Here is a 26551-nt window from a genome sequence, read left to right on the forward strand (position 1 = left end):
TGTTTTATTTATTTAAGGATTTTATTTATTTATTTGAGAAAGAGTGAGAGAGCACAAGCAGGGGGAGCTGCGGAGGGAGAGAGAGAAACAGGCTGCTCACTGAGGAAGGAGCCTGACCTGGGGCTTGCTTGATCCCACCACCCTGGAATTGTGACCTGAGCTGAAGGCAGACGCTTAAGCAGCTGAACTACCCAGGTATCCCAGTCATTCAAATGTTTTAAAGAATGGTTTATTTCCCCAAACTATAGGAGGCCAAGGGTAACAATAAAGTAATATAGAATGTCATTACAGCTTCTGTAAATGAGATCATAGGCTAAGAAATTTTAATTGAAGCATCCATTTCACTGAAAATTGGAGTATAGAGAAAGAATGTCTGAAGGGACATTGATACTAGGCATATATAAGAAAGTATGCTAAACTATTTGCTTTAAAGACTGAAAGTGGCAAGTATTAATAGAGTAGTGGACTGGGTGACAAAGACTTGGATTCTAGTCACAGCTCTTTTAGTCATTTTACCCCTGAGGCCTCACCTTCTTCCAGTTAGTGAGGGGAAATGGGTTAGATTATTTCTGGAGTTCATCCCAGCTCCAATTCAGTAATTCTATGAATGAGCTCTTCAGGTACTAGAGCCAAATTATTACACATTTGAACTCAAGTTTAATAAATAAGTAAAAAATCACTTTGCAAAATGTTTTTGGTCTTATAATAACATGATTAAAATGTTATTATTTCCATGTTAACTCCATTCCATAACATGAAAGCTTTCAGAACATTTGCAAAATGACTGTCATTTTCAATAGTATGTATCAAAGTATCATATCCTAAGGGGGGAAGAGCACTTGAGGGGCTGATATGTCAACTGTAAATTGAGAACTGCTTGTTTTGGCTTTTACTGTTAAGATTCTGCTGGCTTTTAATATATACTTTTAAAATATATTCATGTCTGAGAGAGAAAACTTTTAAAAACATTTTGTGTTTAATTTTTTACTATTATCTCTTGTAGGAATCTGTAAGAAGGTAGAGTAGTCCACAAAGCTAGCTGTCCAAGAGAACCAGTGATTAAATCCAAGTACATAGGTTTTTGTGGCAAAATACACATGATATAAACATTATTTTGCTGTTTAGTAGTCTTAACCATCTGAATTCAATCATTCAGCATAGAATTGATAGGTCCCAGCACAGATGACCTATTTATTTGCTGTTAACTACTTTGTTACCAGTACTAGTGAAGGTAGTGAAAATTAGTAATCAGTAGGATTCCTTTTCTGTGTTTGAGTCAGTGGAACTTAATTTGCCCCATCACAATAAGTATATTGCTTTTAGATTTATTTCCCTTCACAACTTCCAGTCTCAGCATACCATTGTCTCAAATCTCTCTAGGGAAGTGGTACAGATCCTTGTCTTGTCTTTGAGAAGTTGCTGACCACTGTACTAGTCTCTCTGCCGGAGCATTTCATTATATGGCCCTAAGTATATTATAGAAAGTCATGCCTGAAATGGGACAGTCTGGAAAGCCCCAGGAAGCAACACTATTTCTGCAGGCTCTCTTTGATAAGCAGAATCTATTAGGACCATCAATTACTGGTTCTGGTTTACATTTAAGTGGATGCCTAAATAGCAGTATTTTCTAAGACCTCAAGTCCTTGTGCTTTCTCCTCCCCAAGGCTCTGGAGGGCCATGTACTGGGCTAGACAGTGACTTGGGAGGTAGAAGCTAAAATTGAGGGAATCTGACAATCTGTCACAATAGACTAGAGCTTCCACCTTTTATGGGTTTGGATTGGACTGCCACTCTTTCTTTCTTTTCAGGGAAAAGAATCTACAATAGTATCCTGCTAATCACTAGGGCCCTGCATTTATCTCTGCCCTTTTGTAATTGCTAAGTAGTAAGATCCATAGCATGGGAATGTGTTTTAATCATATTTACATTCCTAACATCTATTCCCCCTACTATTCCATGTCAGAACAATAAGAGGAACATCTAAAAGAGTGAGGGGGCTAATCCTAGGATTCATTCTAGTTTAGCTTGGGGAGCTATAGTCTGAGAATTACCATTAAGGCTAAAAAATGTTTTAATTAAAAGTTATATAAAATTATGATTAAGTAAGTGCTACATAATAATTGTACAGAAGTACAAATGACCATATAATGAATCCCTGTGTATCCGTGTCCCTGCTGAGAAAGTTTTTTCCATCTTCTGTTGTTACATACTGATTAAATGGGCCTCTTCTGCCTTCCTTCTGGTTAGATGAATGGCTCATAGAATGTATCATTCTTGAATCTTCTGTGTTGAGTGCATAAACCTGCAGCCTTTGGTTATCATTTATGGTATCGGGTAGTATTCCGAGTCTCATGAGTCGTAATATAATACCACTGTTCTCAGTAAATACCTTTTTAGCCTTATAACTCTTGGTCATGTTTTGTCTTTCACGGAGACAGCAAGCTCCAGCCCTTGAGAATTATCTTAGACCATTTCTGAATGAGTCACAGTCTCTAACAAAAATGTATTAATTCTTGGTTAAACATTGGGAATAACTTTTGAGTGTCATGTAATAAGCCTTGTGAACTGACAAGTTGAAAGGCTTAGGTTGACTTAAATAGGATTATGAAAATAAATAAATAAATAAATAAATAAATAAATAAATAAATAGGATTATGTACAAACTTTGAAAGTATGAAGGAAAAAATTTAAACCTACTTTTGAAAGAATTCAGTAAACTATTTTTTAGCATCCATGTTTTACTAATTACTAAATTAGCAAATTACTAAAATTAATCCTGCTGCTTTACCAGTTAGGTCACAGAGTAATTTTTTAAAAGGTCCTAAAACATGCACCCACAGTAATGTTACTGCATGATAACTTCTACTAGTAGAAACCTATTCATTGCACTTATGCAAATTAGGTGGCCCTTACACTTGCTTTTATTCCATCCCATAGAAGTACCTTTGTGCCTCTGGAGCTGAGCACAGGCTGTTATAGTTGCCTTTGAGTTTAAATCTTTGTGAAAGCAGAGAAATTTTCTATTTGAGTATTTCATGTGTACAAGATTTTTCAATAATTTTTGGACACGAATAAGAATATGTTGTTCCCATTCATTATTTTAAACGAAGAGACTCATTATAAATATGATAGAACTTGTTCACTTTATTTTCAAGCATCAATTGGGATAATTTTCACTTATCTGGCTGCCTAAAGTGACTTACACAACATGTAGCTTAGTTCTACCTTTTAAACCTGAGTTGTAGATTATAGACACATTTCGGTGTGCAACACATCAGTAGGCATTCCTCTTAAATTAGTTTGAGAAATTCATTTTATTTTGTACAAGGTACAGTTGGTCTCTGCACAGTGAACAAATATATTACAAATCTGGGTTATTTAAAAAAGTATTGCCATTTCATAGTCTCACTTATGCTATTGTACAATAATAGTGTTTTCTTTATTTATTTGAATTGTCTGCACACCACTTTGAGTGAAAACTGGTTTCTGTAAAATAAACAGATCTTTGCAGGTTGCCAATAAAATGCACAGTGCACGTATTTAGGTTGACCATGAACCTATGTGTGACAGCGCTAGACAGAAGTTCCTAACAGTTGCTCTGTAAGATTGAAATGTCTTTTACCAGTAACTCTTAGTTATGTGAAAGCAGCTGTTGTCAACCACAGATGAATCACACCCTCTGCCTTGCCCTTCTCCCTGTATTGCCTAATTTGAATTGTATTACATTTCTTTAAAGTCACAGAATGCTAGAGCCAAAGGATTGCTAGAGCTCCTTACCTCTCTCTACTTCCCCCCTTTTTAATACATTAGGAAAAAAGTTGCTGAGAGAGGGCAAGTAACACTCAAATCCTTGACCCCGTGCTTTAGTGGTTCTACTATGCTCCCTCTTGCTGAATTTTTCCCATAAGATAGTTGGCAAACAAGAGGTGACACCTGAAACTGGCGTGATGCTGCTTGCTTGCAGTTTGCCAGGCAGTAGTTACTGTACATGCAGGGTAGGGGAAGAAGATAAAGCCTGGGATTGAGATGAAGTTTCTCCTGGCTGATCTGACTTCACTATGCTTTTTGATCCTTGCTCTACAAAGATAATTGAGCACTTGCTGCCCTGAAATACTGAGGTAAGTCTCTATCTCTATTTCTTTCTACATATGTATGAGGAATATTTACTTGGGTCTACAAAGGAATTTTCTAATATTTATATTTCATAAGGCTTTTGTGGAAAAGAAATTTGCTATTGCTGATCACTTGCTCCCATGCACACATGCAGCATTCATGTAAGTATTCTATATTTTCCCCTAACGATAAGATTTGCTTAAGCCTTTAGTGAAGTGAGGGAGGGGGATTTACTCATTTATTTATTTTCTTGTTTTTGCTGGTAATAGCTTAAACTAATGAGTTCCATGGCAGAGTTCCAGGTTGTATCAAGGACTTCAGGACTCCCACACTTCCTGTAGCAGCTGTTCCAGCTTTGAGTTAGTTCCTCTTCTGTATACCTTTTTGGAAGTATTTTTTGCTGGTTGTTATCAGAGAATGGAGTGGTATAGGGGTAGCCATTAGTTTCTTCAGTTTGCCCTTTGGTCTTTAATTCTTGTGAGAAGGTCCTCTTTTTTAGGGCTTGGGAGTTGGCTCCAGTTTGACTTAAACTGAGCCCCAGCTTACCTGTGTTCATTAGTAGTGGAAGGTATGGACACGTTTGAATACTGGGATCTGGAGCCTTAGCTCATTGTAATATGTTTTTGGCCATCTCAGTAGGTGGGGATTTTAAGGTAGTAGTACCTGATATCCTTATTTGCTGTTGACTGTAAATTTTGCATCATGTTACACCAACTGATTACAGTCCATTCTTTCTGATGATTTCATTTAGTTCCATCCAAAAGCATCATGTACTTTAAGCACCTTATTAAACTTGCTATATCCATTTTTGTCTAATTTCCCCTACACTTGTAGGTTCTATGCTACATCAGGCTCAAGATGAATGAAGAAATGCTTGAAAGCAAGTACTCTTCTAAGTTAAGGAATGCCCAACCAAATAAATTCAGGAGTCCAAATAGCTGTTTTTAGGGATACTTCTTACCAGTCTGTCTGCTTGCTTAAAGCATCATCTCAGAGTTCTGATTCACATGGAATGACTCAGGTGTTGGATGGATTGAGGGGATGTGACTAGGCTGGGATTGATGTGGCAATATTCTCAAACCTTGAATCAGCAAGATTTGGTAAAGCTGGCCTAGAAATCTTGTAGCCTGAAAGAGGCTGCTGCACTTTGGAAACTTCTTTCCCTCCTACTATCACGAACGGCAGAAGAGGGAAAGTTAATTTGTATTTATTAAAGTTTTACTTTTAAAAATTGAAGATGTTAGACTGTATACTGTAATCTTGGCTGTTATGATTTGACAGAGTAGATGTAAAGGTACAGATGTAAAGGTATTTTCGGATTGATATTAGCACAGTTTGTGTCTGTGTGCTATTTATTTTAGGTAATAAAACAGATACTGATGGTAAAAGCAACCAAAAGTACACATACATTTCAGGAGCTTTAATCTTTTCCCCTCCCAGTTCTCTTTTCCCCCAGGAAGGTTTGTGAAACCTACACTGTATGCTTTCTGAGCATCACATTTCAGAGAATTAAGTATATCAATATATATATTTAGCTGATGTTGATGAGTAGCTGTATCTTAAATGTTTTAAAAGATCATGTAACCCTAGGCATTTGGGGTTGGGTGTGGGTGGGTGATAGGATTTGCCTTGGTGAACAGACCATTTGAACAATTACCCCAGTCCCACTTGGAAGCTCTTCTTTAGTTCCAGGTGAAAGTTATAACTAATACGCAGCTGGAGTCAGTATTTGAAGTCAAGGGATTGTCTTCTTTCAGAGTCAGAATATTCAGCAGAGCACATTGCAAGAGAGGCTTTTCTCTCTTAAGACTGCTTGTCCTGGGAGGGCCCATTGGCAGGGCTTTGTCTTACTGGGAGGAGGTCATAATGACCAGGAATATGGCTGTTCCTAGGTAGGTCGTATGGATTCTGGATATAGCTGGAGTTATGACCACGGCCTTCTTGGACCACACTGATTGTGGGCTCTAAGGAATATAGTGAAAAATGAGTTCAGAGAACAGATTAGCTTTGATTGCCTTGTTCAGGGGAATAGAGTTCTATTTAACTTGGTAGGGAGAGAAGCCAGGGATTTATAAATCTGTGATAAATATATGAGGGTTAGGATTGAGGCTTGCTCATGAAATGGAAAACCTAAGTGAGTATACTATCAGAATCTTAAGCTCTAGTCAAAACCAAGAGGTTTGGAATATCGTGGAGGTAGCGGTCTTAATAAGCCCAGGGAACCATAAGTGAAACTGGGAGAAGGTAGAAAATGGTGATTTAGAAACTTGCAAATGTCTCTTCTGATTGTTGATACAAATCCCAGTTTAAAAAAAAATCAGTTGAAGTATGTCCCTACTGACTCCCCACCCCCAGCATTTCTGTTTCATACTAGTCCTGGTATTTTTTTAAAAGCAGAGTTGACAAGAGAGTTTGATTTTCTGCATGAGAGAGGAGGGTAATCCTGGGAAAGACCGTTCACCTTGGATTCCTTAAAAAGCAACAAAAGAAGGGTGTGTTTTCAAAACAGGTTGAGTGGAGAGGGCGTGTTTTTACTTCAGATGTTGCACTATTGCCCTGATTTCACTAAGTTACTTATTTGAGACACCTACCAACTTCATATATATTTTTATTAGATGTCGACAAGGATGGCATATCTGTATACGGAGACCCCCTGTGCGTAGGCGACTTCATTTCTACATAGCTGCTTTCTGGAAGCTTGCAGGTGAGGATGGGTGGGTCCTTAATTGTGGCGTAAGGGTTTTCACTGCTATTCAAGGAACAAGTGCTAGAACTGCACACGGATTCTTTCATGTAATCTGTAAAGCAAGAGAGATTTCTTAGGATATGCAGGAACACAAGACTTAATTTCAATACCAGAAACAGATTGGAGTTTATGTGCCTTTAGAATCTTGGAGCTGTAAAAGCCTATGATAATCCAAGGTTTCCTTCTTAAATATGTTGAAGAGTGCTTTCCAAGTAGGCAGAGTTCTTTTCCTAAATCATCTTATGATTTTGGAGGGATAGGGACATTTTTGTTCTTAGTAGTTAGGTATAGAACCAGAAAGGGATTAATTCAGGATACTCATAATGTGCTTTCACATCTATTTAACTTTTCCAAAATCCTGCAAAGATAATTGATACTTTACATTTTATAGAAGGAAGGCCCAGAGAGATGAAGTGGCTTAGCTAATGTCCTATAAGCTCATAAATGGCAGTGCCAAGACTTGAATGCATGCCTCAGGACTCCTTGGCCTTTGTTCTGTGGTATCATTCTTCCTTGGAATTCTTTTTGATGAGTAAGAAGCTTAGATTGAAAAGAAGGTGTGTGTTTTGGCACAGGTGTCAGCAACTTGGCAACCTGTAGGCAGCAAACTTTGGCGCATCCCTGCTCTTGAGAAGCTTGCAATCAGAGATGGGGCAGAGCGAAGTGTAATAGAGGTGTAAAAAGCACTTGAGTCTCAGGCTAGCCTTTGGAAAGTTCTTGTTTTCTCTTAAGTCTTCCAGTGTATCCTCTGAAGTCACATGCCCCGAGTTCTTATGAAAGTTAACTGAAACCCATTTTAGTAGTGTCATTTTCTGATACTAAGAGAACTCATGCTTCCTCTCCTGTTGCTCCTGAGGTGCATCACCCCAGACTACAGGGTATGTTAGAATACAAAAGGATGCAGACTAGTTTCCAAATATGAGGCAAGGTAACTGGAGCTCACTGGAGGAAGAAACTCTGTGTGTGTGTGTGTGTGTGTGTGTGTGTGTGTGTGTGAGAGAGAGAGAGAGAGAGAGAGAGAGAGAGACAGACAGACAGACAGAGACTGGGAGTCACAGGAAGGGGAGCCTCATGCCCCTTCAACCTCTGTCATTTTCCCCTTTTGGGAAGATTACTGCCTCTTGTAGATCATTCCAAGTCAGGCAAGACTTGCCTGGAAAAAGCATCAGATTCTCTCTAATCTGGAAACTCTGGCCCTCATTCTTTGTGACCATCTGCCAGCCAGGGGTTCTAGAACTAAGCATGGAGTTGTAGGGGGCTTAACAGTAATGAGTGGTCTTCAGGGGTCTAAATTTCTTTAAATTTCTGCATTTCTCAGCTCTAAATTTCTCTTTTAAGTGGTAGCAGATGGTGAAATTCTTGGAGTCTTCCACTAGAACCATCACATGCTCTCTGCTTCCAGCTTGTGAAATTAATAAATAAAAACAATAATAATAAAGTGATCATTGTAACTCAAGGGGGCACTAGATCCTGGAAGAGCAGAACTCTCCATGTGGCCAGAAGTTGAGTTGTGTGCCACCACTAATAGTCTTTTCTCCCATAACAGGTGACTGGTTGGGAGAGGGGATGAGGGGATTTACTTTTCTGGATATAAGGTTACTGATGTTTGTTTCAGTAGGTAACATTTCCTCAATCTTGTACAAAAATACATTTACCCGTTAGTTCATTGAGACATTCCTTATTCCTGTTATGTAGCTAGAGCAGTAATTATTCTTTCCTTCACTTTTACTGCTTATGAGGAAACCAAGGCTTGGCATGAGGAAGTGACCTCCACAGGGTCACACTGCTCATCAGTAGTAGGGTGAGCTCCACAACCATGCTCAGAGCATTTCCCATCTCATCCTGGCCTACAGGTAGAGAGAGGTGTTGGCCTTGGTCCCATCTGAGGTGGTAGACTCTTTCTAGCATAGAACCCTAGAGAGGGGTAGGAGAAAACATTCTTGCTGGACAGTGAGCAGGCTCAGCTGCTGATGACACTCTCATAAGGAAAGGGGGATAGGAGTTCTGGGCTACAGTCTGCCCAGAGCCATATGAAGTTGCTTTTAGCGAGTACTTTATTTCTTAGTACGAGGGGCTGGGGTCATGTCCAGGAACCCCAGCATGGGCCATCTGTTCCACTTTAGGTTCTGTGAACTTGGCAGCCAGGGAGTAAGGCAGGATGAGCTGAGCTGCTGGTTTGGAAGCTGTGGACTAGAACTGCTTAAGGAGAGTACTGTCATCTTCTAAGTGAAAAGTCCTAAAACCCCTCTTCTCTTCCCTACCCAGGCTAGCTTTACTTTGTGGTGGCTAGCTAAGTTAGTTGCATGTTTTCTAAAACTTGAAGAATAGTGATAGAAAACGTAGCCCTTATGCTAGTATCTTCACTCTGGTTAGGTCCTTTGAAACTTGTTACATCTGTGAAGAGGGCTGGGCAGGAAGGACTATGATTACTACTTTAGAAATGAGGATATTGAAGCTCATAAAGTTTGCCTAAAGTAGTTAAGGCTCAACCTGTCTTCTCTGGTATCCAATTATGGGGTTTTCCCCTTGGATCTTGTTACCTGTGCTCCTGTTCTAGATCACTAAATACAAACCATAGCTGCAATAGCTTCACTTTACCCCCCAACAAGGAATACCTTCTGTCACTGAGGCCAAGCCCTCCCTACTGAGAGAGAAAGGCCAAGCTCTAACCTTTTTGTGGTTATCCCATGATTGATTTCTGGCAATGGGAGAGTCTTGAAGCTGTGGCTCAAAGCCTAACAGAGCCTCAGTCAGCCAGTAGTGCCTCTCTTCTCATTTCCACCAGAAAAGTCAAAGCTGCCTTCAAGTTTGGGGGTATACAGCGGTCTCCCTATTTCCTCCCACCCCATCAGTCCTCTGGGATACTTTCCAAGACCCCCAATGGATGCCTGAAACCATAGATAGTACTGAACCCTCTATATATTGTTTTTTCTATGCGTACATACCTGTACGTACATACCTGCTTAACTTATAAACTTTAGCACAGTAAAAGATTAATCATAATAACTAATAGAACAATTATAACAATATAATGTAATAGATATTGTATGAATAGGGTCTCCCAGAAGATTTTATTGTACTATACTACCCTTCTTGTGATGATGTAAGATCCTGAAATGAGGTGAATAACCTAGGGGTAGGCATTGTGACAGGCCACTATTGACTTTGATTGTGACTACTGGGTAACCGAAACTGAGGAAAGAGAAACTGCAGATAAAGGAGACTGCTGCCAATAGTTTGCTGTGCAGCAGGGGATGCACCTAAGTAGATAAAAGAGAAGTTGGGGTTGGAGGAGGGTTTTTGTTTCAGGCAGAAGCTGTACCTTTCATAAAGGGGCCAGAGGGAGAGAAAGGCTGGAGAACTAACTGTATGTGTGGATTGAGGTGGTCAGGAGGGGGAGAGGGTGTTGGATTATGGAATAATCTGGATTCTATTTCTGGGGACTGGAGGAAGGAAAGGGCAAGTCTAGCTGGAAAACTTACACTTTAGAAAGCCATTCTCTCCAGCTGAGTCATCTACCTGCCTGCCCTCAGGGAGGGTGGGGTAAGGGAAAGAGCGAGCAACCTCTCTAAGACACTTCCTCATCCTTTTATAGCCTCACCCTACCAGTCAGTCCCTGCACTTAAGGCATTTTGCAAGGAAAGGGGAAGCGTCAACCAAGGCTACCTAAGCTTTGGAGAGTCACTCCTCCAAGGCCTGTAATTAGTAGCATCAGGACTGAAGGCTTGGCTTTATAATGCCTCATCTAGTTCCTCCTCCTCCCAAATCACAGCCTTACACCATTAGATGCAGGAGGGGCCTTGGTAATGAGCCTAAACATCTTCATTTTATAAAGGAAGCAGCAAATCTAGAGAGGGGAAATGACTTTGCAAGGCCGCCTGCTGAGTGGGATCTGAACTTATTAAGGCTTTTAGGATCACAAGAACATCTAGGTAAAGTCAATATTTCACTCTTGGGGAAAACCCAGGCACTGAACATCTGTTTCTTCTCAGCCAATGACTATTATTAGAAAGCCACGCTGTCTTTTTTCCTGGACCCTAGGTTAGCAATCTTCTTTTCTTTTTTTTTTTTTTTTTAAATCACAGATTTTTTTTTTTTAATTTTTTTTTTAATTTTCATTTATTTATGATAGTCACAGAGAGAGAGAGAGAGAGAGAGGCAGAGACACAGGCAGAGGGAGAAGCAGGCTCCATGCACCGGGAGCCTGATGTGGGATTCGATCCGGGGTCTCCAGGATCGTGCCCTGGGCCAAAGGCAGGCGCCAAACCGCTGCGCCACCCAGGGATCCCAGCAATCTTCTTTTCATTGAGAGACAAGAATATGGGGAGAGGAAAAGGGAGATTTCATAGTCAGAAGGAGAACCACACTGGCTAAAAAAAAGTTTTCTGAATGTCACTGGACTCCTAACTATCTTGGAACCCACAGTTATTGCAAGGAAAGACATGGAGGCTGGATTAGCAAAAAGCATACGGGTGGCTTCCTTGTGGCAGCAATATTGGGATTCAGGATTTTAGGATCATAAAGGTTATCGGGAGAGTACCAGAGAGAATTTTTTCTGTAGCACTTTGAAATGCCTGGCAGACAAGGAATTGAACATAAGACATTTTGTTATAGTATCATTGTGTTGCAGGGGAGAAGGAGAGATGGACAGGTATTTAGAGGTAAAATGGAGTTAGCACAGAAGTGTGAGCAGAGGTCTAAAGTAAGTTAGAAAGGCAAGAAGGAACATTGGCTGAATTAAGACCCGGAAGGGGCCTTAGAGACGGTGCTAGTACAAAGCCATCCTTCTAACAGACTTAGAAACCAACATGCAGAAAATAAGTGTTACCTAGTCAGTGCCACACAGTAAGAAGTAGGACTAGAATCCAAGAGCTTGCTCATTGATTCAGAGAACACTCAGACTCTTCACTCTTAATGGTTTTCATTTGGGTTGGCCCAGTAGTTTTAGGAAATAATTTCATTCCTGGTACAGACTAGTTTATTAAATGTTTATTTGGGAGTTCGGCCAGCTAGTGGTGTTTATTCCATGTCTTTGGTAAATATTTCTGTAAAGTTCCAAACTGACATTTCATTTTCCTCTTCTTGAATTCTCTTGTTCTGATGTGTTGGTTCCCAACACCTGTTGGCACATTTACCTGTAGCTTCTTTTCTCTCTAATTTTAAGGATGATAGCCAGAGTGGTGAAACAAAATCTGGCTGCAGAATCTGGCCTTCTCTGCACTTACAGGTTCAGCTACATGATCCCACAAAACAGGAATGAATGACGCTGAGGCAGAGACACTGCCCTCCTTAGTTTTACATTTATGGTTTCAAGTCTGAAAGCAGTTACCCTAATCACAATGCACAGGACAACAAAGTGCATAGGAAAGTCGTGTGCTCATTTATTGAGGTGATTGGGCCTGTCTGAACTTATCCATGCTTGAGTCATGCATATTTTCAGAGCTGGAAAGTCTCTTAACAGATTTTTCTACCCAGTTCCCGTACCTCTTTGAGAAAGAAACTGAGGTCTCACGTCACAGTGATAACAGTAAAGCTTTCTTTTCTGGTTTTCTCTTCATTACTGTTTTGGTGTTTGCCTCCATTTGGAAGATTTAAGTCAATATGCAGAAAATGGCCAGAATTGATGCTTCCAATGGAGTAATGTCCTTTGACCAGAAGCCTAGGGGTGACCTCCTGTTCTCAGATTGTTCTCTTGGGGCTGTGCACATCCTATTGTGTTCATGGAGACTTGCCCTTCTTGCTCTCTTGCTCAGAACAACCCACCTCTAGCTCACCCCACTTCTGTTAACCACTCCACCAAGGGCTGTAGATGACTAGCTCTCCTTGGTTTAGGAAATGGTTATTTCCGGTATAACTAAGGCTAAGTCTGAAAGACCAGCAGAGTAATACAGGAAATCTGGGTCAGTCTAGACCAGTGGTTCCTAAGTGTTAGTTGGGTGTTACTGAAGTACTTATTACAAATGCAGATTCCAGGACTCCACCCTATATATACTGCTTCAGAGTCTTGGGAGGATAGGGTGTGGACATCTGTAAGTTTAATAAGCTTTCCAGGTGATTCTGGTGCACAGCTAGATCTCTGATACCCACTGGGATCTTTGCTGTCAGTCATCTCTTTCTGTATGGCTGAGACTCCTAAATAGACCTCAGAGACAAAAGGACAGCCCTATTAAATTAGTACAACCTTTTACAATATGCAAAATCTTCCCATCTGTGATTTTTATTGGATATTCACAATAACCCTACTAGACAATAGATAGGCATAATTGTCCCAACTTGGCAGATGGAGAAACTAGGCCTTGGAGAGCTCCCAGTCTAAGATCAGTTAATACTTGACAGAGTAATAAGTGACATAGTTCCAAAGCTACCTATTTCATATATTCTGTTATTTAATGTAGGGCCTAAGCCCAGGGCAGGACCTGACCTTCATCTTTGGTTTCACTCATAGACTTTCTAGAAGGGATGATCCAGTTGCAGTTCCCATGTACTAGGGATTAGGTCTGACCTCGCTGTCAGGGGCAGAGATCTTGCCATAAAGTATTAGCACTAGGTATTATTTTCATTCTTGTACTCCAGAAAGCCAGCAGGTGCAGGGTGGCAGTCCTCACCAGCGCAACGACAGGAGGCCTCTGGGGCAGGTAGATTGACTTTATTTCAGAATTTATAATCAATTTAACTCATACTAATTGGTGGGTAATGACATTCTACATTTCCGAAGACATTTATTTGGCGTCTATAAAAAACCCACAAGTGCTTGCTAAGCAGATGCAACTTAAATTGAGATATAAATTCATTATTATTATGATTGCTCCTCCTGAGCAGAGCTACCCAGCAGCCCCAGGTCCTGTGGTCTTTTTACTTTTTGGGGGGAGTGAGGGAAGAGATGTACGCAGTGTCTCTGGTAGAATTCCTGGTCATTTCAGATCTGTATTCTTTATCTTGCTAAGCCCTTTCTAATGGGACGTCAGGATTGGATACTCTACCTTTGAAGCCTTTGTCCATAATGTATGTGTTCTGACGTCTGTCCATTCCACAAGCACCTGCGTTAAAATAGTATAAAGAGAGAAAAATAGTGAGTGACATTTACTTAGACTGCTTGTGTTTTTGCTTTATTTTTTTCTTGCCTTTCTTTCCCTCCCTTACCCATAAAATTAGTTCTTTAGTGATATAGGAATATTCTGGGTTTAATCTACTCTAAATCATTTTGACGATGCAGGAATTCTACAGGGCTCAGAAGCATTAGTGGTGAGCTACAGCACCCCCTGGCATATGTAGCCCCCCCTCCTTTTCCTCTTTAACCTTAACTATGAGGGCAAGGTCTTCAGTGACGTGATCAAAGGCAGTTCTGATGCCACCTGAAGTCGCTATAGGTGAAGTTTCAAGCTCCAGAAGTATAGGATGAGGAATGAATCCGAGCCCTTTCTTAGCTTGGGGATGGGATATGACATTCCAAATCCCAGTTCTGTTGGATCTTGGAATGGGATTGAAGACTGTTTCTTACCTCTCAGCTCTGGTCCTGCCTCCTCTCCTGGATCTGAAGTCAACTGAGTAGAGCCAGGGAGGGAGGTGGATAGTTGGCTGAGATTCTTGATTTAGTCATCTTTTCAGAATGTAGTTCTTTCCATCCATAGACTGCTCTCTTGGTTACCCATTTTTGGAGGTGGACCATTTGTATGTAATTGAGAATTGTCTTTGAAAAGTATTACTAGTATTTTCAGTCTGAAGGATTTTTCTCCCTTTTGGCTGTCAAAATTTTTCCAGCTCCTACAATGCATGGTCCTTAGCTATGCTAAGGAGGCAGGACATAAAACTTTAGGGACCAAGCTCAGGTTCTTTGCTGCTGGTGATACCAGAAAAGAAGCTGTCTGGCATTTTTAGGTTGAGTCTGTAATGACCTTGGCTCAGAGTCCTTTTCTTTTTCCCCAGCTTTTAACTGAGGACACACTACCAGGCAAGGCATGCAGCAAGTAATTACTAAAATACAATGTGACTACATTTGACCCCCCCCCCCCCCCCCGTTTTGGACGCTGAAGGTCAACCTGCTGCTGTTTAGATACATCCCCATACCATACCTCCTCCACAGAGTTCCTAAATTGAAGTTATAGGAATCTATTCTTATTTGCCTGCCTTCCATACACTACTGAGTGATAGAGCAGAACCAAACCAAGTTTTCCTCTAGTTTGCTATTCTTCTAAAAGGTCTATAGGTACCTGTGCCCTTCAGAAACATGACTAGCAAGCTGTATCCCTGGCATCAGTTTAGCCCTTTATACTAGACAAGGGCTTTCTTCATCCTTCCTGAGACTAGACTGTTAACTTTCCTTTTTTTTAGAACAGGAAACAGAGGGACAGTGACTTATCTGACACTAAATAAAACTACAACCTAGATCTCCCTAAGTATTCTTTCCCATTGGCCACCAGCCTGCCTTAGTGTAAGGCAAAATAGCATGATAGCATGTGGTGGCTCTGGCTACACTCTAGACTGTACATCTAGAAAGCAGGGAGAAATCTGGGCTGAGCCCAGAGGATGCTCCCTTGTGAAAGAGATGCAGCGTTGGGGGGGTGGGGGGTGACAGGGGGTTGGGAGGGTTGTATATGGTGGGGTTATTGAAAGACCTAGACATGGCTCAGGAGAACCGCAGCCAAGAGCACAGCCTCCTAGGTACAGACTCAGGGTCTTTGCAGCCCATAACTGCTCAATGCACAGATAAATCCAGAACCTTCATACTTCTGAGTGCTACTGCACCTAGGGGCCTGCAGAAGTTGGCAGAGCTGCATTTCCTTGAGCTCTAGAAATGAGCTAGAGCCTGAGGGTTGTCCAGTATACTTAAGGCGCTGCCTTAGCGAGGCCACTTCGTAGGGGGAGCTGCGTTCTCTGTTGATTCACCATGCTTACTCCTATAGCATCTATTTCTATAACTCCACATCCTCCCACAGCAGGACTGACTTTGCAAGTCTCCTTTTTTCATCTTTCTCAACCCACTAGCGTGAGCCTAATACACAACAGATAGGATGTTGGTTGACACATCCTTCCCTAGCCTCTCCAGATCCCTGCTTGACAACCCTACCCTATGATCTGGGAGAGCTTGACCTGAGCCAGAGGTGGGTTTGAGGTCTCTCTGGGGGACATCGGGCTTGTCATCCACACCCACAGGGTCCAGAGAGCCCCAAAGGTGTTCCCACCCTCAAGTCATTTCTCAGTGGTTTGGGGTTATATTCTGTGGCCTATAGGACGTACAGTTATGTTGTGTTCCTTTCATTTAATAGCAGTTTGTCCACATCCACTGACCACAATGGGAGCAGAAGGGGGATGAATCGAGGCAAGCTTCCTTTAGATAGGCGATTGGGCTTGTAGACTAACCATGTTGAGAGGAGGAGGAGGGCTCAATAGGGAGAGGTCTGGGACCATGGGGGTGAGTCAAGGGGCAGGAAGGAGTAGGGCAGGTGCTGGGTCTGACCTGGTGAGTGTGGCTCAGCGGGGCGGCTGAGGTGTCTAAGTTCAATGTAGAAGTCCTCGGGCGGGTACCTGGCCTCCAGGGCACTGATCTGGAAATGGGAGTCTAGTGAGAGGAATGACAGGGAGGAGCCATTATTCCCAGGGCCCTGGTATGGCGAGGGGTGGTGGTAGGGTAATGGAAGGGGTGAGGGTCAGGGTAGGATAAGCTGGAAGGAATTAGGGCCCCTGTGTATAATATCCAAAGGGGCTAGGGCCAGGGGGATCAGTTAAAGTTGAGGCCATCTACCTTTCCTCCCTCACCCCCACCTCTCACCCCCCGAATATGGTGCCCACTAGGGCAGTGGGACAAAGGAAAGAAGCCCTTGGAAGGGAGTACCTTGGCAGGGCCTGGCTTAGGCAAGAGCCCCTTTCCTAGACAGTGAATACATTTTTTGCCTGCATCTGGAAGCCCCATATCCAGGCCCTAGCTGTTTCCTCTTTGTGGTCCCTGGGTCATAGCCACCCTCTCCCCTAATAGAAATGGAAGGGCATCCTGGGCTTCATTTGCTTATGAGAACTGAAACAAGGACTTAGGTTTCCTCCCCATACCCCTTCTCCCTGGGGGAACCCATGCTCAGGATTCATCTACTAACCTCCCTTGGAGCTAGAACAGGGCCCTCTTCAGTGTGGGCTGAAAAAGGAGACTAGGTGGGCATGATGGTAGGAGACCAGACTCAAACCACTACTGACCTAACACGTTCACAAAGCTGTAGGGGGTCCAGCCTGCTGTGTCTCTGTCAAGGGACTTGTTACTGAGCTGTTTGGAGAGTAGGAGAGCAAGTTAATCCCTTTGCTCCCAAGGTGCCCCTGCCCAGCCTTCACATTTTGCCCAGCACACTTATGATGATCATGCCCCACCTCCATTTTAGATCATTGAGGAAAAGGAAGAGCTAGGTGGACCTTGGCATGACAGATCAGGGAGCAGAATCTACCCCATTCTGAGCTCTCTGGCTGAACCTGTAGGGTTTCCAGACCTTGGGACAAAGTAGTGCAGGGCAGCCCAATAGCCAAGAAATGGCCTGAGCCTAGCTGGTTGGCTCTGCCAGGGGAAGTAGGTCAGCCAGGTGGGGTTGAGCTGTAGAACAGGCTCTGGCAGTGTCTCAGATGCAACATGAGTCCATCTCCAGCACAGAGGGAGGTGCTGAGGCTGTTTGCAACATCACTGTCACCTCTGCTACCTGACCTGGCCTGTGTGTGTCTCCCTTTTGTGTCAGCAAGGGAAAGCCTCGTCCTTGGCATTGTTTCCCTCTAACCTGCTGCAGTCTTGATAATGTGGCTCTAGTTAATCAAGAGCCTCCTACTAGGAAAATCTAGATTCCCTTCCCTGAGCTTCCGGCTCCTCAGATAAGCCTAAAGCTGAAGCTAAGCTGAGCTGAGAAGATATATGGGAAGAGGGGCCAAAGCTATGGGGATGATGGCCACAGACTTTGCACTGGGGCCTCAAGGCACCCTGAATCCAGCACTGCCATTTCCTAGGAAAACTGAGGCTGAGAACAAGTAGAAGAAAGTAGTCTTGGGGTGCTAACTTGACAGTGGTTGCCCTTGGGGTTGTACGGTGTCTATGTTATTGTTAAGGGGTCCAGGCTGCACTGCCAAGGGTCTGTGGGCCAGACAGGGAGAAAGGATTCCCAGAACTCTAGGGCAGAGGCTTAGAATATGGAAACTGCTTCTGTCCATGTTCTCAACACAGGAAGGATATTACAGGAAGCCAGGAGCTTGGGGATTGCCCTCCTAACAGTCCCGCCATTGTATTTATGCATGTGCAGGTGTGTGTGTGTGTGTGTGCGCGGGCGCACACGTGCACATGCTTAGGTGGTGTCAGGAGGTGTGCAACATAAGCCTGTCAGACCTTTGTGGTCCTTGAGGCTTTTCTACAATTCTGAACTCCCTGCTCTACCAAGTATGGGTCCTGGCACTCCAGGGGGCTCCCTCCACATGTGGGCTGAAACATCCTGGCCCAAGAACCTGTGATTATAAGAGGAGCTCTTGCCATCAGCCAGGGTTATGCTGGGTGGGAGCTGTAAAGGGAGGACCCTGTGCAGGGTGCTGCACACCTGTCCTGGAAGGCCCGTAGGGCTTGCTGTCCATGAGAACACTGGGTATGGCTGATGTTTGGGTTTCATATTCCGTGTGTGTTCTGATTGAGAAAAATGGTTGCAGGTAAAGGGCACCTGGGTTGCTCAGTTGGTTCAGGATCTGCCTTTGGCTCAAGTCATGATCCTAGGCTTTTGGGATTAGGCCCCACATTGGGCTCCCTGCTTGGCTCTCCACCTGCCTGTCCCCACCCTCGCTCATAGGTTCTCTCGCTCTCAAATAAAATCTTAAAAAAAAAAAAAAATAGTTGTAGGTATGTGGCAATAACGTGAATGCCAGATATAAGCATCAGGTGGGTACCTGAGTAATAGTAGTTACACTCGAAGGTGCTGGTTACATGTATCCTGTGGAGAGGCACCGTAGTGATAGTGGTAGGTGGTGTAGTGTTTTGATTACATGTTATATGGCAAAAGTGCCTACATGGTTTATGTGAAGAGACGGCTCCACGTGATGATCACCTGATTTGGTACCAGTTCATTACACACAGGTGTGTGGGGGTATATATCCTATAGAATGATGCTATGGGTGGGTTATACATGATGTCTGCTGGTTACATGGCACTTGTAGGTTCCATATAACCTGCTGGCTTCCTGTTAAATACTTCCCAGTGTTTACATGTCCCATGGATCACAGGGCTGTGTTCTAATGTTTTGGCAGTTGGTTCCACATGAACCCTCCAGGTGGAGTGCAGAAGTGAGGGCTCATTGGGAGGACAGTGGGTAGGGGCTAGGGAGTCAAGGGCCCGGTACCTTGGTGGGGCTGTTCCTGTCCAGAGTGCTGGCCTGGCTGGTGGCAGGCCCCCCGCACGCCAGTGTGTGGTAGCTGGAATTGGAAAAGCACTGGGCATGGCTGCTACTTTGAGACAAATCTGGGAAGAGAACAAGGTGCCATACCATCATACCCCTGCCCCTGGCATGAGATACCCCAATATTAACACTTGGGCTGGGCAGCCTTGGGAGTGCTCTGCAAAGAGAGACACCTAAGTCCCCCATCCCCCAGCTTTCTGGTATCCACTATCTCCACAGAAATCTGTAGAGCCTTGTCTCTTCCTTCATGGTATCCCTCCCTGCAGGATGCAGGTTAGGCTTGCCAGGGTGGAGGGTGGCACTCAGCAACTAGAGCATGGATGAGGAGTGTTGGCTCTGACAGCCTCATATGTCCCTGAGTTGCTACTGAGGGCTGTGCTGACGACCCTCCCCTGCCACCCTCTGAGATCTATCCCAGGAGTGAGGCCATAAAGAGAATCCTCTTAGTCCCAGTGCTGCCCTCTTGTGGATTCCAGGACCCCTCCACAGCATTGGGGAATTCCAGTGGAATGGTGTGGGAAGTCAGCCAAACTTACTCATTATAGTCACAGAAGAAAATCCCCAAATCATCTCTGTGGGCTTGGAATTTCACCAGGGGATATGTGCTTTGGCTGAAACCCAGGGAGGCAAGTAGGCCAGGAGCTCTCTGAAGGCAAGGTCACACCTAGGCTGCCCCTGTTTACCCTGTAGCACCTGGCATGGAGTTGGGACATGTTAGGCAGTACTTAGCAGGAATGGGCTGATGTGATCTTGGTTTTCTAAATCCAAGATGCAGGAGGCTACAGGTCAGCCATAAGTTAATGGAGCTAGCTGGACAACGTGATGATCCTTGTGCTTACCCAGATAGGCCCAGCATTGTGTGGCCCAGGGCTATGGGCAATTTCAGAGCATTTTGATCTCTTCTGTTTAACTAAATATGCAGCAAACGGCCTCATTTCTAAGGCGGCAGTCCAGGGTTCTGGCACAACAGCCCCACCTCCACCTCATTCAGACTCTAGATAGAATGCCCATTGGAGATATTATCAAATTTGTGGACATCCAGGGTCATTGCCCAAACTTTTAACTCACCCTTCACCCCAAGTCAGGCACCATCCCCTTCCACTGTATCAATAGGACCCTCCTAACTCTGGGAACTGGGAGGGGGAGTTGCTCTGAGGCCTTCACCAAGGAAGCAAAGATGGGACAGGGCTTGGAAATAGCCCCAGGGCCAGTTTGGGCCAGGAAGAGGTTCCCCTGGAGTTAGGAAAGTTACTGTTTAGTGTAGGTGTTTCTGTGGCCAAAGCCCAGTGAGAAAGTTGGGAAGCTCTGGGGAAATGGAAGGAGGCTCCTAATCATAGCTGCTCAGAGCTAGGCACCCAGGAAATGACATTCTCATAAAACCCTATCTACGTTTTCCAAGTAGGCTCCTGCTCCCCACCTGCGTTGTCTCTCCAGGAGAATCTGAGCATCCAGCCCCAGCAGGACAATCCTGCAAGCATGACCACTTTAAGTTCGACAATAAACCTGGGTCTCCCCAGGGATATCATGTGGCTCTTCCTGGTGTGTGTGGGTGGATGTGTGTGTGTAGGAGAGGGGATGCTGAGGGCATAGCCCTTACCTGAGAGCGAGTAGTCGGTGCTGGTCATCCTCATGGCAGGTGTATAGGAGACACGGGGAGCCAGGTCACGGCCTTTCTCTTTCTGTCGCCGCCGGCGCCAAGCAAACAGGCCCAGCAGCACCACAATGAGGAACAACAGGAGGACGATGCCTGTGACAGCACCCACTGAGTGCCGCTCTGCACCCAGCGCTGGGCTGATCTTGGTGTAGGGATTCAGCTCCTCCATCATGAGGGCAGCTGCGGATGGAGGGAGGACCTGAGTGGGGCAGGCCTCCTTGCGCTTCAGATCTTGGCTCAGAGCCTAGAACCCTCTAACTTTAGGAGACCTGGGTGTTCTGGTCTTTGGCCCTATTCAATCCTTTTGTTACCCTATCCTTCACTGTGCCTGTTTCTTCCAACTGCCTACAGGGGATGGAGTTTCAGTGACATGGCAAAGAAAAGATGTAATCTGGATGGCAAATAAAATAACAAATGTTTACTGAGTACTTTGTTCTAAAAACTGAGTTACAGATATTAACTCATTTGATCTTCCCAGCAGCCATATGAGATAGGGACTGTTTAATTATTTCTCTTTCACAGATGAAGAATCTAAGTCATCGCGAGGTTAGATAACTTACCCAAGCTCATATAACCAGTAATTGGTAAAGTCAGGTTCCTCAGAAGTTGGGAAAAATTGGACTCAGCCCATCTCCTTGCTTACCAGTTGTGTGACTCCCAAGTCCTCAGTTTGCCCATTTGTAACATGGGGACAGTAATCCCACCCTCCCCAGGGAACTGTGAACACCATATGACAGACTGGCAATGAAAGTGCATTTGTGCCCAGGATTATTGTCTACAAAACCCCTCATGATGATAAATGTGTAGGCTAACTCTCCATACCGTTGCTGCTCCATACTGATCTAAGCCCACAGTGGGGGTCATCCTGCTGCCTGGCACCGCTTAGACTTCTACTTGGCTATCAGCAACTGGCTGACTGGAGCTAGCGAACATCCTTGGGGAAGTAACGTGCTGCGTTATCATACTCTTTATCATCAGGATGCAATGGGAGTGTCTTATGGCCCCCTCTGTGGATAATTGAGAGCCCATTCTCATTCCTCATCCTCTAGAACAAACGATATAATCCCTTGTTTGCAGCACTTCACAAAGGGTTCTTATGTATACAAAAATCAGTTATTGTTTGCATATGTGCCAGGACTGTGCTGAGTCCTCTATTCGTATTATCTCCACCTGGTCCTCACAACTGTACTACGGGGTGTCCTCTGAGTGTAGAGCTGGAGCCCAGGTTGAGCCCTTTTGGACTCCTTGGCCCTCAACAGAACCTTGTACTGTGCTGGGAGACAAAGATTAATCTACCCTTCCTACTTTGCATGTGGAATAGTAAGCCCAGTAAAATGAAATGACTTGCCCAGGACATCTAGCAGGTAATGGCAGGACCAGAATTTGGCCTATCTTCGGCTGTCCATTGGCCTTTCCACAGGACTAGCTGTGGTTACCCTTGTTTGGCTCACAGGAAACTTGGCCAAGGATGAGCATGGGGAAGCCAAGACTGAGAGGCTCCTGCTCCATCTGCCTTTAATACACAGTACCTGTAGCCTCTGCCTCCCCCTCTGCAACATAACCCTTCTGGTCTCCTTCCAAAAGTAAAAGGGAAGTCACAAACTGTCCTTATGAAATCCAGTTGTTCCCACTGGAATCTTTTTAGGTCCTGCCTCCATGGGGTTCTCTCCAGAGCCCCCTACCTAGGGACTCTCTCCACCTGTGTATTACCTTGGTCACACCGGATTCCTTTGAATCCAGAGCTGCAGTAACAGGTACCAGTAACGTGATCACAGGTGGCATTGTTCATGCACTCACATAGCTGCTGACACCCGTAGCCAAAGGTTCCTGGGGCACATCCTGTGTAGCATGAAGAAGAGATGGGATAGCCAGTGAGATACACCCATTCTCCCCATCCCACTGTGGTTCAGTTTTGATGCCTGGGGGTGGACAGAGCACCTTAGCCCTGAGTGGGGGATACCCACTCCTACTTCCTCCTCACTTGACGCATTCATGCAGCATTTTCCACATGCCAGGCCCTGTGCGGGGTGCCATTGAGGCTTCAAAGAAGAATTCAAGAAGTCTGTCTCCAGGGGTGCCTGGGTGGCCCAGCTGGTTAAGCGTTTACCTTCAGCTCAGGTCATGATACCAGCGTCCTGAGATTGAGCTCCAAGTCGGGCTCTCTGCTCAGCAGGGAGTCTGCTTCTCCCTCTTCCTCTCCCTTCTGCCCCCTGTTCATGCGCTCTCTCTCTCTCTCTCTCTCTCTCGTTCTTTCTATTCAAATAAAATCTTTAAAAAAAACCTGTCTCTTTTTATTCCTTCAGTACCCTCTCAGGACTCTGTTCTCTCAGCATCCTCCATAACTGGAGGAAGAAACTCTATAAACACTGATGTAGACATGACCTCCTTCAGCCTTTTTTCTTGGAAGCTGCTCCCAAACTCCAGGGAACAGGAGGTGCAGAGAGCCCTGAATGAGTGGACTTGGGAGAGGCTTCCCTGGCAGAAGGCTGATGCCCGGCACCAACACCCCGGGGCAGGGCCTGGGACAGCTTACTCTGCTCACAGTGTCGCCCGGTGAAGCCCGTACGGCAGGTGCACTTGCCGCTGACGTGGTCACAGCTGGCACCATTCTGACACTGGCACACGCGCCCACAGTCCTTCCCGTAAAACGCTGCAGGGCAGCCTGGAGAAACAGGAGTACAGTTGGGACCAAATCTGTCCATCTGCTGCCTCTTTCTCTGAGCACAGGGTGAGGGCCAGTGAGACCCTGCGCCTCTCCTCAGCTGTCTGCACTCTGGATGCTCAGGCTGAAGGGGTAGGGGTGGCTGTGAGGGGTCCTTTACACCAAGGTGCCTTAGCGCTAGAGGCCAGGCGGGGGTCTCCCTGCTGTGCAGCCACAGGCTGTTCCTCCCTCTGGGCCCCTCTGTCCAGGGGGTCTGGTCTAGGTGCTTGTCAGAGTGCCTTCCAGCCCTGACCTTCCAGGACACGGGCCGTCCGGACCCCCTGGATCCATCCAGGTTTCCCAATCCTCGGGTGGGGTGGGGGCCCTTCCTGACCCTCGGGCCCGCCTCCTCCCTCTCTCCACAGACCTGGACGATGCCCAAGGCAGCCAGCAGGCCGCAGCATGGGATTCCGAATAGCCGGGCTGCCGGGAGGCAGGACTTACGCTGCGTGCAGAAGAGTCCCCTCCAGCCAGGGGTGCAGTGGCAGGCCCCATCCTCAGCGCTGCAGCTCCCCCCGTTGTGGCAGCTGCACGTATGGAAGCAGGCGGGGCCCCAGAACCCCGGTGGGCAGGCTGGGGGCGGAGGGATGCAGAGGGTGAGGGCGAGGCAGAGCGAAGCAGACAGGGAGAGAGACCAGTCAGCCAAGATGCCAGCATACACCCAGCTGGAATTTCCTGCCTTCCTGACCCGCTGTTCCCAGAATTCTCCACTCCCCTCTTGGCCCACTTACCCGGGATTCCCATGAAGCCCAGATTCTCTGCCCACTCTCCCAGCTCTGAGGGCTCCTGAACTTCCCTTCTCAGGGGGACTGGCTGTGATCTGGAGCACGTGGGTGTGTGTGGTAAACTAAACATTGCAGTTTACAGTGTGAACACTGTGTGTTAACTTCCCTGTGACAACGGGGACTTTTCCAGGATAGGGACTCCCCACTTCCGGTTGGTAAGCTTCCTGAGGATGACACTTGAGTCTCCTCCACCAGAATGGAAATTCCCTCAGGCCAGGCCATCTAACTGGGGCCTCCCTAGTGGTACTGTCCCTGTCTCGCCCATCAGACAAGGTGCTCCAGGGTGGAGATTAAGCCTCCACCCTTAGATTGGTCCCCATCACCTCCATATCAGATTGGGTGCACCTGACAAGAGGAGCTTCTACAATGCCTTGTCCGGGTTTATTATGTGCCCAGAACATCACATGGGTCACTCAGGGGACGCTCTCACCCCTGTGAAGTGAATGCCTTGGCGTCACCTCACTTCCCCATTCCAAACCCCAGAATGCTAGTCCCTGTCCCCTCCTCCTCTTCAACCAAACTTAAAGGCTACTCCTTGCTCAGGTGCTCATGGAGTATTAGTTCTCAGTAGTATCAGCAGTATTCCAAACAATGTCAATACGTTTAATACTAACAGTTAATGATGCCAACGATCAATCCTAATAACTCATCATGTTAGCTGTGGGACTCTAAATGGGACGCGGGTGGACATTCCATTTCAGTCCTGGCAGGTGGAGGCACCAGGGGATGAAGAGGTTCTGGGCAAGGAGGAGGGTGTGTTTGGGGGCCTGACTCCTGGTGGGGGGCATTCCTTGGGCAGCTGCTTACCCTGTGAGCAGTCCTTGCCAATCCATCCAGGGAAGCACTGGCAGGAGCCATCGATGGGGCTGCAGGTCCCGTTGTTGGCACAGGAGCAGAGCTGGGCACAGTCCTGCCCAAAGTGTCCTCCAGCACACACTGTGGGCACAGGACAGCCTGTACTCCCCAGACCACCACACATAGCTGCTGCACCCCTAGAAGTTCCCAGGCCACAGCTATACCGGCCCTGGGCTCACAGATCTGGATGGGAACTGCCCACCTCCACAGCCCCATCACCCTTCTCCAATTGTACATAAATGAGTTCCCCTCTTGTGCCCACAGCTGCATTTTTCTGGAGGCTCAATGATCCCCTTTGAAGGCACAGACTGAGGCCCAGAGGGGTCAAGTCTTTAGAATTGGGCCTCACAGATGGAAGCCGTGAGCCTGGGAATCCCGCTTCCACCCTCAGTCCAGTGCTCCCCACACTGCTCCACAGCCTTTTGCTTTCCATTACCACATTCTTGCCAGCATCACTGATCCCATAGGCATGAGGGTGGATGACATTTGTAGCTGGAAGGAGAAGGTTGAGTGCAGGGTGAGGTCGGCGTGCAGACTGCTGGAGGACTCTCTGCCCCCTGTTTCTTCTGTCTTTCCAAATCCCAACTGTTCCTCAAGGCTTGGCTCAGCTTCAGGACAGCCTTCCTGGACTCACGCTGAGCTCCTGTGGTATTCCCACTTTGAGTCACTTGTAGGGTTGTGGTTCTCACCTGTCCTGAAGGAGTCACTCCTTGGTCCCTAAAGGAAGGGCTGGTTTCCTCAACCAGGCTGCAAGTTCCTAGAGAACTAGGGCTGAGTGCTAATAGAGCACCTACCTCTCATTTCCCCTGCAGGTCATCCTTTACCTGCTTCCTACAACTTGAGCTCTCTAAAGCATTGCTCTCTTCAGGACACTTCTGTGCCCTGCTTAAACATCCTCTGTGGCTCCCCACTGCCCCAGAATAAAATCTGGATCCTAAACATCAACACTTAAGCTCCTTCACCTGGTGACTACCCCTCTCTCCCAGACACATAAGCCACTGGCCCACACACCACTTCCTTATAACACCCCATGTATTCGCTCCAGCTGTTCCCTTCCAGAACTTCCCTGACCCTCCTGTCCAGCTGTGGAAATCTTACCCTGTGGTAAGGCAGGGCTTGAACTCACAACTCTGAGATCAAGACCTGAGCTGAGATCAACAATCAGATGCTTAACCACCTGAGCCACCCAGGCGCCCCTAACACTCATTTTAAATGCTAGCTTCCCCATGATCCCTTGGCAGTAGGCTGCTAGTCCTTCAATAATCCAGTCTGTTCTTCCTTAGAAGTAAAATCTGGAGTTTTAGC

The 26551-nt window shown here is 45.7% G+C and overlaps 1 protein-coding gene across 6 annotated transcripts in view; it reads right to left on the reverse strand.

The window, feature by feature from the left end:
* Nucleotides 1-3295: 3295 nt before the first annotated feature.
* MEGF11 (multiple EGF like domains 11) overlaps nt 3296-26551 on the reverse strand; it is a 344966-nt gene continuing 321710 nt past the window's right edge. For 2 of the 6 annotated variants that reach the window (XM_025472425.3, XM_049103978.1), the window contains 11 exons: nt 25199-25327; nt 24051-24179; nt 23439-23567; nt 22616-22744; nt 20849-21085; nt 19195-19313; nt 17042-17108; nt 16314-16415; nt 13840-13896; nt 6705-6911; nt 3296-6077 (listed from right to left, as the gene is read on the reverse strand). In XM_025472425.3, the coding sequence (XP_025328210.1) occupies nt 5917-6077; nt 6705-6911; nt 13840-13896; nt 16314-16415; nt 17042-17108; nt 19195-19313; nt 20849-21085; nt 22616-22744; nt 23439-23567; nt 24051-24179; nt 25199-25327 (1466 nt within the window). In that variant the 3' untranslated portion in view covers nt 3296-5916. Of the gene's footprint in view, nt 6078-6703; nt 6912-13839; nt 13897-16313; nt 16416-17041; nt 17109-19194; nt 19314-20848; nt 21086-22615; nt 22745-23438; nt 23568-24050; nt 24180-25198; nt 25328-26551 lie in introns of those variants that run through there. The other 4 variants (XR_003146032.3, XM_025472428.3, XM_025472427.3 and 1 more) reach the window with 4 other exon arrangements.

This window comes from Canis lupus, chromosome 30 (assembly GCF_003254725.2).
Source record: "Canis lupus dingo isolate Sandy chromosome 30, ASM325472v2, whole genome shotgun sequence".
Lineage (NCBI taxonomy): Eukaryota > Metazoa > Chordata > Mammalia > Carnivora > Canidae > Canis > Canis lupus.